Below are 13,384 nucleotides of genomic sequence, written 5' to 3'. Positions count from 1 at the left end.
AACGGCAAAAGAAGTTTTTTGAACTTTTCAACACCGATGATATAAAGTAAATAAATGATTATAATTGTCAGATATTACTACATCATCTTCTTGCTTTGTACCCTCAGGGTTTACAGCATGAACAGTTGAGGGATGAGATCTACTGCCAGCTGTGTAATCAGACCTGGAGGAATGAGACTGTGTCCAGTGCTGAGAGGGGCTGGTTTCTCCTGGCACTCTGTCTTGGCTGCTTTCAGCCTAGTGAAACCCTCTACAAATACCTCCTCAAGTACGTCCGTGTGCATTAAGTGAATCCATCCAATTTGTACTAAGTGAATCTGTATGCCTTATAGTGTTCTAGTTATATAGTGTGTACCAAGTGAGGCAGTCTGTTGTATAGTGTGAGTCAGTCTGTTGTATAGTGTGAGTCAGTCTGTTGTATAGTGTGAGTCAGTCTGTTGTATAGTGTGAGGCAGTTTGTTGTATAGTGTGAGGCAGTCTGTTGTATAGTGTGAATCAGTCATTTATATAGTGTGCATTAAGTGAATCAGTCTGTTGTATGGTGTGAAACTACAATGTACGTTGACAAGTATCATATGCCTTGCCAGAAAATCAGAAAATGGATAATAGCAGATGAATGATTACATCCAGCTTTTTGCTTTTGAAGTGATACAGAATTACAGTATATTAAAGGTATGTGTCAATGAAATGAACTGTATCAAAATGTTCTCATTTCCTCACCATCAGGTATGTCTCTGATTTTGGTTACAATGGTTACAAGGCCTTCTGTCAGCACAAGGCATTACAGAGTGAGGGGATAGACCCACGACATCACAGAATATATCCACCCTGTGCTCTAGAGTGGAAGACAGCCCGGAAGAGGGCTAACATGGCCTTGGAGGCTCGCATGCCAGATGGTGAGCTCTCGAGCACTCAGAACCTTAAAATATTGAAACAGATTTATAGATCAATACTTTGTTCTCACAGGTCACAAATGCTAAATGTGTTGATTGGTACTGAATACTGTACTAATGCTTTGAAATCAACATGAAGAATGAAGAATCAACATGAAAAAAATACCAAATTTTTGTTATTGAGATGAATGTCTGATAAGTTCAGCTGGCTACCAATTGAACTGACTAACTGATTACACCTTGATATGATATACATTTAAATTTCATGACGCTCTGCTTCAGGCGAGGTCATGATTGGTCACGTGGAGTCTTGGACAACTGGGGAGGAGTTTGTTGCTCACCTCTTAAAACAGCGGTAAGTTGATGGAAGCTTGTGTTTCTATCTTTTGTGTTTCTGTCCTTGTATTTATAATTTTGTTGTGTGTACATTTATGTATGCAAAACTTTTATTCTTGCCAGAGTTGTTAACATGCTAGCACAGCACAATGACTCAGGAGCCTCTCACCATTCTGGTGGCTGTGAATTCAACTTGTGCTGACTTTTTTTCTGGTCATAAATGGGAAAGTCTATCACCAACCTGCAGACGTTAGTGAGGTTAGAGCTAGGATTCCATAATGCTAGCCTCTGTCGGACAAGTGAAATATTCTTGAGTATCGGCATAAAATACCTTGCAAATAAATTTATCAGTTTTGTGTGTGATCGGTATTGTATAGTAAGACTCATCTTTGTTTCTTCCATCATAAACTTGCTGGTGTATTCTTGAGGATGGCATAAAGCAGTAATGAAATATATTAGACTGCTATTCTAATAATACATCACCGCGATATTGCTGAAGGACAGCCAATGTGAGCCAATCAGTCAAACAATTTTGCTTATTTCTGCAGAGGGCTAAGTGAGAACAGCCGAGGCTGGACTGTAGAGCTGCGAGAGGAGACAGATTCCTACGAACTGATGGGCTTTGACTATGTATTAGATCTCATCAGTGAGATGGAAATACCGCCAGGCTTCCCAGCATTGAAATCTTTCTTCCTTGTGTCATCTGATCGCAGCAAGGACACAACATCGACACGACGTAAAGTTTTTGAACACACGTAAGAAAATACATCAGTATCAAGTAAATAAATAAACAACAGGCAGTATAATGGCATATATTTGTTGAATGCTTGAAAGCAAACTTCAAGCACCCATGATTTACAACCATGCTGTTTTACCTTCAGCCCCCACAACCCAGACCTACACAGACGGATGGAGATAATTGGTCGTTTGCCAGAACCTCTGTCGCCTGAGGAGTCGCGTCTCAGCGCCTCACTCCTGAAGAACATTGGCTTTTCTCAGACATCCCGCATGAACCAGAGACCACCTGGGGTGGATAAAGCTGGACTGGCAGAGGAGAGTAAACTGAACCAGCGCTATGTCAAACGTGCAGCTCCTGCACCCCCCTCGGGACTGGCCAATGGTCATGTGAATGGGGACCAGTCAGATGTGGCTGGGGTGGACCTTCCCTCCACGAAGCTCAATTCGCGCTACATGAATGGCTCTCTGCCCAACGGCAACGCCAAGCCTTTAGAAGAAAACCCTGACCTGTCTCATAGCAAACTGAACCAACGCTACGTAAAGATGGGTCCCAAGAAGACACCCCAAGGGGTACGGGGCTCGGCGGCTGATCAGGTGGCTAGACGACGGCGTGAGGATAATCATCAGGAGATTAGCCGTGCTATGTCCACGGTCAGCTCTAACACTGACTGGTCAGTCTGGGTGGAGAATGTGTTTAACAAAGCCCTGGATACACACATACCCCTGTCTGATAGTAAGGACCTGGAGAACAAGATCAAAGGGGGAGGGAAGGGAATTCCAACACAGGTAACAACGACAATACTTTGTTACTGGAGCAAGTACATTTGTTGTACATTTGGTGTAAATGTACTGTTCTGTCATACTTTGTCATACTATGATCCCAAAATAATTGGTTTAAGTGATAATTATAAATTTTTTCAACACCAATGTGTAGAATGTGTTTACCCGCAAGCAGTAGGTGTTTTGCAGGTATTGGAATGAAATCACAAATGACATGTGAAAACTAATCTCAAAACACAAACCATCTAGTATAATTGTGCTTACATTTTGTGAAAAGTAAATTTTGTCATGTCTTACTCGTGTTCAAGCATCATTTAAACCTGGTGTAGGATTGTGATATCACTATGATGGCATGTGTGTTTTCCAGACTGGTGCTAACCCTGTGATTCCCAACACTGTGGTTCCCAACACTGGACTACCTACAGGATTTGGGACAGTGCCTCTGACAGTCCCAGTCAATGTTCCTATCACACAACCAACAGTCCCTGTCATGAGCCCAGGTCAGTGGTCAAACCTACAATTTCAGCTCCAGAACCTGGCCTGTTGCCAACAAGTACTTTTTTGGTATTTATCTTTCCAGTTGTAAGATAAGTACATGGACAAAAGTCATTTGTATGAGAGAACAGGCTAGATGACTTACCTGCTTTATATCTACAGTAATATGATTATTATATAATCATATTACTCTCATCAATTATGATTATGTTTCTCCCCCATAAAGCATGTTAATGATAATATCACTGTGTTGCATTTTCAGGTTTGTCCATTCCAAATGTTCAACCTCTGGGCATTCAACAAATGCTAGCAGACCAGGTGGCTCAGCAAATGATGCAACAGCAGGCCCTTAACCAAATTGTAAGTGATAGTTGTGCTACTAAATGTTGCCAGGCACTTCTCTAACATGATTCTGCAGCTTAAAGAAATTAGTTAGGGCATATTTTTTAACATTTTTCTGCATGCTCTGCATTGATGTAAAAATTTTATGTATTTTTTATATTTTTTTAATTTTTAATTACTTATAATGCCTTTATCTTAAGACTGCCAATGAACACCAAAAATATGCAGGCATTAATTTCAGGCTGTGGTTTTCTGTTTGTCTGTTAGAACATTTGCTTCATAACAGAGTATGAAATGTACTAAGACAAAAGTTCCGGTTTTTCAGATGTTGAAGATGTAAAATGTTATGGCAACTTCATAACTTATTTAGCTGTCTGTGTTATTATTATCTGACTTATTCCATTGTGATCCAATTTGATAAATTTTACGTCTCTGTTTCAGTTACAGCAACAACAAGCCCAGCAGGCTGCAGTCGCAGCATATCAGCAGCAAAACCAGCAACAGGCTGCCGTGGCAGCTGCGTTTCAACAGCAGCAAAGTCAACAGGCAGCGCTACAGGCTGCTCTGCAACAGCAGACTTTGCAGAACCAGCTGCTGCAGCAGTCCTTGCAGCAGGCTATGCTACGTGAGGCGCAGTTACAGCAGGGAAAGACCGATACTGTGGTCGTCAACGGAAATGTCCCCAAACCTGCCCGCAACACTGTCACGCATAAGGAGCCTGCTGCTAAACCATCCACCAGTGAGTCTGTACCGCCACCACCACCACCCCCTGTCAACTCGTTGTCACTAGGGAACTCCAGCATTGATGAGAGTGACCCAGGGCATGTGGGCAAGTTGAAGGATGCCTTTGAGAGAAAGTCTGTGAAGGAGGCTCCAGGTCACTCCAGGTTTGCTATGAAGCACACTCCCCGGGGCAGGGCTGAGGGACAGGCGAAGCAACTAAACCAATCCCAGGAGTCCACGGACAGCTTATATGATACATTTGAGGAGCTAAACAATGAACCAACACCACCCCCACCCCCTACACAGCCAAAAAGCCCAGAAGTAAAACGTAAACCCTTGAGGGTGAAAATTCCTCCAGCTGACGAATCCACAGGAGAAAGGACACGTATGGTGCATGCTGAACCTCCTCCGCCACCACCCAATGTCCTTACCCACCACGAGGCTCACGTCAAGTCCCCACGCATGCCTGTGGAGACTCCCGCCCCACCACCTCCGCCTCCACCCCCACCCCCAGGCCAGCTGGTTCATGAAGAGGAGGGGAATGACTCTGCCAGTGATCACGATGATGACCCTTCAGAAGAGACCAAAGGCAGAGCAAGGACGGTCAGAGTAGGTAAGGTGCGCTGGCCTCCACCGGTGGAGAAACAGGAGAAACCCAGACCTGTTGTGGGGAGGCTGGAAATTGATGAACAGATTGCTCAGTCTATCCATGACCGAATGTCTAAGAGGAAGAAGTGGAAGAAACCCCCTCCAGATGAGGAGGATGGGGCTAAGGTACTGGAACTGTTTAGAAACACCTAGAAGAGATGGTCGTTATTGTAATTTGTGGAATGTAAAATGTACTTTATGCTTACATTTGGATGTGAACGCTTTTTCTGTTCCATTAGGTTTACACATGTTATGGTGCTCCACATTTGGTGAATAATGACATCAAAGAAAAGAGAAGGAAACTTGATACACAACATAATATTTCTCAAATAGATAATGTCGTCATTGACTTGGGAATAAATTCCATGTTTATGATATTCAGTGTTCAAAGGCCAGAAAAAAAAATGCTTTCAAAATATATTCATCGAGTAATAAGACAGTTAAATACTATTCAGTATTTACAGTTAATTATTATTATTATTCAAAATTAAAGAACTCTTCGGCATTTCTCTGTGTCAATGACAAAAAACTGACATTTTAAAATCCTTGATGACGGTTGTGTTTCTGTCACTAACTGGTATATTACCTGAATATTGGTAATAAAATACTTTCATATTGTTTCATCTTATTAGGGTCCCAAAAGAAGCAAGTCTCTGGTAGATAATGTAGCCCATTTTAACACACTGAAACTGTTGGAGAGGAAACTTGGACTTGGGGCGGGAATTGTCACTAAAGAGGATGAAGAGGAGCAGACTAAACAGAAAGTGACTGTAGACACCACCTTCCAGGCTGTGTATGCTAGTGTGATTACAGAGGCACCACCACCTCCACCTCCCATCTCCACCATACCCTCCAAACCCCCACAGGCGCCCCCAGCCCCTCCACCTCCTGCCCCGGTGGAGCAGGCTACACCAGCAGCACCCGTCTATGTCCCTCCCACACCCCAGCCTATTACACCAGAATTTGTACAAAGTGAGGAAGTGCAGACCGAGCCACTCACTCGTGAGTACACACAGACCACGTCTTGCCATAACACCTTAGTTTTTCTGACATAATTGTGTAAACAAAATAGTAATGTTCATATAAAGTTAATCTTAATGTTTAAAGCATAGTGGATTTCTTAATTCATTAAAGGTACAGTATTTGCAAAGCTTTTTGACACACCCTCACCAAATCGTATTGGGAGGCCTATTTTTGACTGGTGCATTAAGATACTTGTTGCGAAATAGAAAACTGTTACTGTCTTTCTACCAGTACCTGTACATTCCTTATTGCAATATCCTATTGACTTAAAAGTGGATAACACTAGATATTATTCATGTCCCCAGCTGTGCCTAATGTGGAGCCTGTAAAATCCCTGCCAGATGTAGACTATGGTGCCCTGGAGAAAATCCTCACCCAGCTCTATCCTCAGAACAAAGAGACATTCTACATGTATCAGAGAGTACCATGGAGGCTACATGTCCGCAAAGAGGTACCGTCAATAAGACACATCATGGCAGTAGTATTGATTTGAAGATCGTGTAAGGTACATTGAAGTATGCTTATACCTTGGGTTCAGACAAAATTAAAAGTGATCAATTCATTCGCAAATCTTCAGGTTGCTTTCACTTAGATTTTGTCGTAACGTAAATACTTGTCAAGGCTGCATACATTTGTATCGTTTTTAACTATTTTTTTGGTCTGATACTTATTTAAATCAGGCAACAGGTGATACTTCTCTTCTAATCAGCATTTATTACTAACTGTTCATTCTGATCTTCATTCATCCGCAGGTGTTTTTCCCAAATGAGAGGCTGGATAACCCGTTGGCACTCCACCTGGTGTTCTGTCAAATTGTACAAGATGTCTTCAACAATGGGTGTATAAGGATCAATAAAGATGACAGAATCAAAATGAGAGGCATGTTAGGTAAGGCCATGTACGTGCGGAGGTCACCCATCTCCTTGGCTATATCTGGAAGTGGTTTTTGACAGATAAAACAATGCAATGTAGAGGTTTCATTTTGAAAGAATAGATGGACAAAATGTACTGCTTGGCTTTCTATCTGATGCATTTTGAGTTGAACAGAACTTTTAACAATGCAAATTGGGTTCCACAGATCACAATTATATACAGTTAGCCAATATACAAATTGCTCAGTCTGTTTGGAGCTGTGATATGCAATCTTGTTGAGATTGGTCGTATCTATTTTGATTTGCAGAGAGCTATGGAATCACCAAGAGCAATTATCTAACCAGTAATATCAAAGCACAGGTGAAGAAACTGATCCTGGATACAGCTAAGGAGTGGCCCACCTACTTCTGCAGGTTCTTCCCTGTGGCTGTAAGTGTTTGCATTGTTATGCAGCCTTTTTAATGAAGGACCATATTAAAACAGACTTGGTTATTTTAACCTCAATTATAATGATACAGGTACATGTATTATAGGTTAAAGTTACCCATCTTCTTTGTTTTTTTAGGGAGTTATTTATGGTTTATCCTATGTAGTGCATTCTCTATTCATGCTCTACAACAACTTTCTGGTCGGTATCATAAACTGGTGTGTTCTGTTCATATTCTGCTGTGTTCTGCTGTATTTTTTTTTGCTGTTCATGAAATGCAGTTGTCTCCATTTTAACTGTTGTGTTATTTTGTTGTTGTTGATGAACTGTTGTGTTCTTTTATGTTTTTGGCCTTTTTATGAACTGCTGTGTTTGTGTTGTTGTTCATGAACTGGTATGTTTTTCTGTTCTTATGTTCATGAAGTGCATGATATATCCATGTTGATCAGTATTTGTCTCCTATGCCTGCTGGTCTTGTTGTGTCACATATTCCTGCTTTTTCTGTTGTGTCAAATATCCCTGATGTGTCAAACATCTTTGCTGTTGTTGCTGTGTCACAAGTTCCCTGCAAGTCATGCTCTCTTATATATCCCTGCTGCTCTTGCTGTGTCACATATATATGTTATTCATGCTATGTCATATATATATGTTATTCATGCTGTGTCACATATCTGTGTCACAGTCTGGTGGTCACTACGCCGATGTCCAGCTCCTGGGGGTCAGTCACTTGGGGATATACCTTATCCGGCGGGAGAGGAACCTAGTGGAGGATTACCTCGCTGTCATGCAGCATATCAGGTCAGTCCTCTTCTTAACTAAATAACCAAATCTGTATAATGATATCGTATTTGATTTGTGATGTGTTCTGTAATGAAGACAACATATTTAGGTCATTTCAGTACAGAAAACTGGTTGTGATAAAATTTGTTAAGGGAGAATCTACAAGTGGGCTAACAAAGATCTTGTTTGTCAAATTGACATAAATGCTGAAGACTTTGCTGATCATAGTGACATGGTGTGTGGTTCTGATTGTATTTGTGAATGGAGCTATGTGTGATAGACGCTGTTCGCTAGTGGATCTGTCATGACTTACTTAGAGATTTGTTTTGGGTCAGGAAAGTTGCTTTGAAGCAGACATGCTCTGCAACTTAAAATGGAATATCATGTAGAATTATCAGAAGTTCCCAGGGCCATCTTTTATCAGCCTAATATATTTACACAGTGGACTGATCATACAAGACTGCATGGCTGTGTGCTTCATTGACCCTGATTTTTGTCACTGCATTATTCCTACAGAGGCTCTGCTAGTTTCTGTCCAGAGCTGTTGAATGTCAATAGCACGTACTTTCTTATGGTGGACACAGGGGCTTGAAATTCTGATAGTGATTTTCCCAGATTAAAAATACTAAGTATATATCTCTTATATATATACAGTTGTAATGTATTTAATGTGGAAACCTGGTATAGTTGACGATGAAAGTGATTCATTTCAGGTTTGAAGATGTGATCAATGTGGTGCTGCCAACGGCTAACACAGTCCAGGTGAACTTCAGGGGCAAATCCATCGTCTTCTTCACAAACAGGGTAAGGATTTCTGCAACATCATTCATTATTCAAACTAGCTATTATCATTGATTCTGTTCGGCAGATATATTGTTTTTATCAAAGCAAGCTTCTTTGTTTACATATGAATAAACAAAAATGTATTTAATGTAAATCTTCAACCTTTTCACATGTTTGCAAAGTTTTTATTCAAGTATTTTCTGAGCACATTGTTGTGTGTTGACTGATGAAATCATACTTTTTGTGAAGCCCTGAAACTGGCTAGTCCAACCAATGTAGTTTTGTTTCCAAAATCAAATGAAAAATGTGCATAAATTGCACTGAAAGTGCTTTTTCATGTGGGAAATGGTTGATTAATTAGGGTATGTCTGATGGTTGGATAATGCCTAAATGGTCAGAATCATTTCACAGGAGAAATAAATATTTGCCAAATGTTGTAGATGGTGTACATTACAGTCTGTTGATAGTGTCATCAAATGTATTGGAAGTATTGTATTATTTAGTTACAGTGAATAGTTTGTTACAAGTACGGTAAACGATTAGTTACGTATTAAATATTCCTAATGGGTGTAAAACGCTGCATATCAGTCTTACAACTGACACTTTCCACGTGAAGTTCTCACCACATGATGGCATGAATCATGAAGGATAATACTAGTTAATACTTCTTTGCACTTTATTATTTCAAGTAGTGTCACTCTATTTTTTGTCTTCAACTTTAGTGACAATGACATTTTTGCTGATTTTTGTAGTTTTTGTTGATTTTTTATTGTCATATAATAAGTGTTTAAAGAAGATCAGTTAGGAAGAAAAGTGCTGAATTTTTTCATATTATGATGCTCTCCTGACATAGAGGTAATTATGCATCCTCCGGGATAAACTGGCCGGTCTGAGTAGTTTTCTTGTGGACAGTATTTCTATTTTGCATCATTTCACATATGTTTACATCATCTTCCTTTTCAGTAACAGCTTCTAGCATGTCTAGGAGTTGTGTTAATCAGTGTTAATTTGTTACTTTTCTCATCTGTGATTCCCTTCATCAATCTGTACGTTGTGTACCAGATGTACAAGGAGGAGCTAACACTAAGCAATGACCCAGAACTAATGTCAGCAGATAAAATCTCTAGCCTAGGGTCATATAGCTGGCTGAACATGTAGATGAGGAAGAAGAGGTACACTGAAACTGTAGACCAGGGAGGAGAGAAACCCCTGAAGCTAGGCTAGTTGATGTCATTCTGACTTTTCTTGTAAACGTGCATCTGTTCTCTCATTTCAAGGCAAGTCATGTCAAACAAGTTATAGACTCCTTCTGCATGGAGAGTGAAAAGGTGAGTTTGTGTTATATCTGTAGATCTCCATGTTATGGTTAATAATGTAGCAAGGCAAGTTGGCCTCAGTCGTTCGTATATATTAAATCTTTCTTCATCTTGTTTTTGTTTTGTCTTTTTCTCTGTGCAGACTTTTTTTTTTAGGTAATAGTGCGTTTTCTTTTAATTTCCATGAGTTTTTCTGTTTGCATATATGGAGAGGCCTGCATTAGTATTATTTTCAAGGGGTATTGTCATTGGTTCAAGGCTTTGTACAGTTGACAGTCTGTAAATTCCAGTTGTAATGAGTGTGAATCTGTATTTTCATTTCTGTGTGAAGGAAGACCACATTGTGACGTTGTTGATGGGCTTCTACATGTATATTTCAGAACGAGCGTTATGTGATTGCCATCAAGGATTATATCACCCGCGAGTCCACACTGCTCAGTTTTAAGAAAGGAGCCATTATAACCCTTGGTGGCAGTGACACAAAGGGAGAGAATGGTCAGTAATTTTGTTATAAGTGACCATATGACGTGACAGTCTGCTCACCTTGCCATAATCACTGTTTATTTGCTGCTTTGTTCTTGTGTGTTTATAACCAGCTCTTGTGTAGTTAACACAAGAAGAACACATGTACTGAAAATGTTAAGAAAAAATTTAAAAACAAGTTTGGGGAAGTGGGGCACATGGTGTTAATGTTGTGAAACTAGCGGTGAGCTCTGTCTGGACAAGATACCTCTAAACAGTGTAGTTACATGTAGGTGATGAATGGGAGACTTGTGTAAAATATAAAGGTGTGGAGGCAGAACTACACATGTGATCATTGAGAGATACATGGCTGACATCTCTCACATATCTTCTGTGCCTTCATAAATGGCATAGTAAATAAAGACAGGAACGAAAATGACTCCTAGATGAAAAACAGTGAAAATTCACCTGATCAGTTGTCATACCAGACTATTAATGTGTAACATCCATGTATGCAGTATGTGTTACATATACTGAGGCATTATATCCCAAATGTGTATTGAAATTGTATGTTAGTAGACAACAGGTGTGTAATGCATGATATACTATGTTATGGACTGACTTAGGCACTTAGTAGTCAAGTCACTGTACACATCCGGGAATAGCTCACTGTTCTCACTTCTGTGTTCAGGCTGGCTATATGGCTCTCTAAATGGCGTGGCTGGCATGTTCCCCGCAGAGTATGTGCGCCCTCTGGCTAGACATGAAGTGGAGACAACATCTCATCAAGGACGTTTCCAGGTGAGAAAAGCCAGACATGCCAAGTGTTATTAGATTTGAGGTAGTTATTTAGTATATTTATTTGGTTGAAGTTCTTGAGAAACGATTGTAATGTTGCTGACAAGGAATGCATAGATTTAGTCAGCTGCATGTTTCATATACATTTGTTCTTCTTTAATTTAATTTTTAAAATGAATGAAGAAGTTGTATTCTTCACTGACTTCAATGGTCCTGTGTGAAGACTCATTTTTTGTCTGTATTTCAGCCTCACTTGGCTCAGCCTATCATGCATCAGACCAACAGAGTAAGTATATAAGCGCTCTCATTGCCTCAGAATGTAAGTTACAGTTAAATCATGCGTTTTTATAAAATTCATCTGATATCTAACATCTTAGTGACAATTTTTTTCAGAGGCTGTTTTAATTGAAAACAGAACTGCCAAAATTTAAAAATTGCTTGAAGTTATTGTTCATTTTTTAGTTGACTGATAGAGTTTTGTGTTTCAGGAGGACGTCATTAACGGTTTCTATGGTGATGATCGCAGTGATGTGAGCTTTGCCAGCACAGGTGTGCCAGATGGCAAGTACTCGCTCATGGAGTTTGCCATGCTCAACTTCAGAGATTCTGTCAACAAGTAAGGTTACCTCTATTTTCATGTAGGATGTCCTCAGGCCTATGCAGCCATGTTACTGTTATCGTTCAGGCCAGATAAAAAATAATTCACTTTTACCAAACAATCTTCCTTTCATAAAGTTCTGTTGTAAATATTTACTGCAAATGTGGACGATTAGTTTTCTTGACAAAAAATCATTGCTTTCATAATTTGAATTGTATTTATATCTGTGAACATTTAGAATACCCTTGGTTAACTGCATGCATGTTCGTAAGAGGTTTTATGGGAATGATGTTGTAGGTTGATTTGATACTTTATTTCCTTCATATTTATTTTTTTATAGTAATCTGCTTTTTGTCTTCTTCCACATTATACTCTTCCCTAGATATTCAGCATCTGTATCTAGTGAATTTTTATGGGTGAATTCATCTCGTTCTTATCTTGAAAGGGCGGTACTTTATCATCGTGAAAGTCCGTTGATTAGCCTGTAGGTTACAAGTGACATGTAAAAGTGACTTGTTAATATTTCAGTGTTCAATGTTTCAAGGCTAACATAATGTTTGCAGTAAGCATGATTACAGAACTGAAAAGTGCTAGTACTGTTGGTCAGAATTACTGTAAAGAAAATTCAAGAAATCCTGTTCAAGCTTTTCTTGGGAGAAAGTATAATTAATGTACATTTATGTTTTGTATAATATATATATATATATTTTAAGATAGGTATAAATTCAAGCATTGCTGTATTTGAATGATAAAGGTAACAAAAGTATGATGATTGGTATCATAGAAGATTTTGACTCCCCTTTGCCCACTTCTTACAGACTTTCCAGTAGTGGCGATTTAGACCTTGAGTTAGCCCCAGGTAAATGTTGTTGCATGAGGGATTGACTGTGGTGATTTGGCTGGGCTCGTGGATTCTATGGTTTTTGTTATGTTTTGTTGGGAAGTTTTCAACTACAATTGGAGCGGTACATATTTGTTTGTAAATGGAAAGGGCAGCTATCAATATTGTTTGTCCTTACTTTTATTAGATACGCTCATCACCGGGATATCTCTCAGAGTAAGTTCATACGTCTGCGCTTCCCATTGTGTCAGCACTACGGCCAGGGATCTGACTAATAACTTTAGTCACACACAAGTGCAAAGGAAGAAAAACATTGGAAAACAACCGATGTAAAACTCTTTTAATGATGGTAAAATGTCTTTGAGAAATAACATCTCAGAAAGACTCATTGGTGCTCAAGAAAATTGTGAAGATTTCAAACTAGGTGAAGTTGTTAGTTTTGATCCCCGGGCTGTGCTGACTCCTGACCCCACCCTCCGGATTACGTGGCACCCCCCTGCCGTTACATGGTCATAGCGCAGCTTCACA

General features: G+C 39.7%; 1 protein-coding gene across 9 annotated transcripts in view; it reads left to right on the top strand.

The window, feature by feature from the left end:
- The window catches only part of LOC135461548 (unconventional myosin-XV-like), an 81,793-nt gene that overhangs the window by 54,389 nt on the left and 14,020 nt on the right, over positions 1 to 13,384 (top strand). For 6 of the 9 annotated variants that reach the window (XM_064738698.1, XM_064738694.1, XM_064738692.1 and 3 more), the window contains exons 27-45: positions 108 to 268; positions 727 to 896; positions 1,176 to 1,248; positions 1,778 to 1,984; positions 2,111 to 2,753; positions 3,115 to 3,247; positions 3,505 to 3,602; positions 4,026 to 5,081; positions 5,588 to 5,957; positions 6,284 to 6,429; positions 6,731 to 6,866; positions 7,159 to 7,280; positions 7,961 to 8,076; positions 8,772 to 8,862; positions 10,119 to 10,169; positions 10,538 to 10,652; positions 11,311 to 11,420; positions 11,665 to 11,703; positions 11,906 to 12,033. In XM_064738698.1, the coding sequence (XP_064594768.1) occupies positions 108 to 268; positions 727 to 896; positions 1,176 to 1,248; positions 1,778 to 1,984; positions 2,111 to 2,753; positions 3,115 to 3,247; positions 3,505 to 3,602; positions 4,026 to 5,081; positions 5,588 to 5,957; positions 6,284 to 6,429; positions 6,731 to 6,866; positions 7,159 to 7,280; positions 7,961 to 8,076; positions 8,772 to 8,862; positions 10,119 to 10,169; positions 10,538 to 10,652; positions 11,311 to 11,420; positions 11,665 to 11,703; positions 11,906 to 12,033 (3,965 nt within the window). Of the gene's footprint in view, positions 1 to 107; positions 269 to 726; positions 897 to 1,175; positions 1,249 to 1,777; positions 1,985 to 2,110; positions 2,754 to 3,114; positions 3,248 to 3,504; positions 3,603 to 4,025; positions 5,082 to 5,587; positions 5,958 to 6,283; positions 6,430 to 6,730; positions 6,867 to 7,158; positions 7,281 to 7,960; positions 8,077 to 8,771; positions 8,863 to 10,118; positions 10,170 to 10,537; positions 10,653 to 11,310; positions 11,421 to 11,664; positions 11,704 to 11,905; positions 12,034 to 12,833; positions 12,999 to 13,043; positions 13,073 to 13,384 lie in introns of those variants that run through there. The other 3 variants (XR_010443371.1, XM_064738699.1, XM_064738700.1) reach the window with 2 other exon arrangements.

Source organism: Liolophura sinensis, chromosome 1 (assembly GCF_032854445.1).
Source record: "Liolophura sinensis isolate JHLJ2023 chromosome 1, CUHK_Ljap_v2, whole genome shotgun sequence".
In the NCBI taxonomy this organism is placed as follows: domain Eukaryota; kingdom Metazoa; phylum Mollusca; class Polyplacophora; order Chitonida; family Chitonidae; genus Liolophura; species Liolophura sinensis.
Note: the sequence above shows the minus strand (reverse complement) of the source record. Positions and strands in the feature narration are given on the sequence as shown.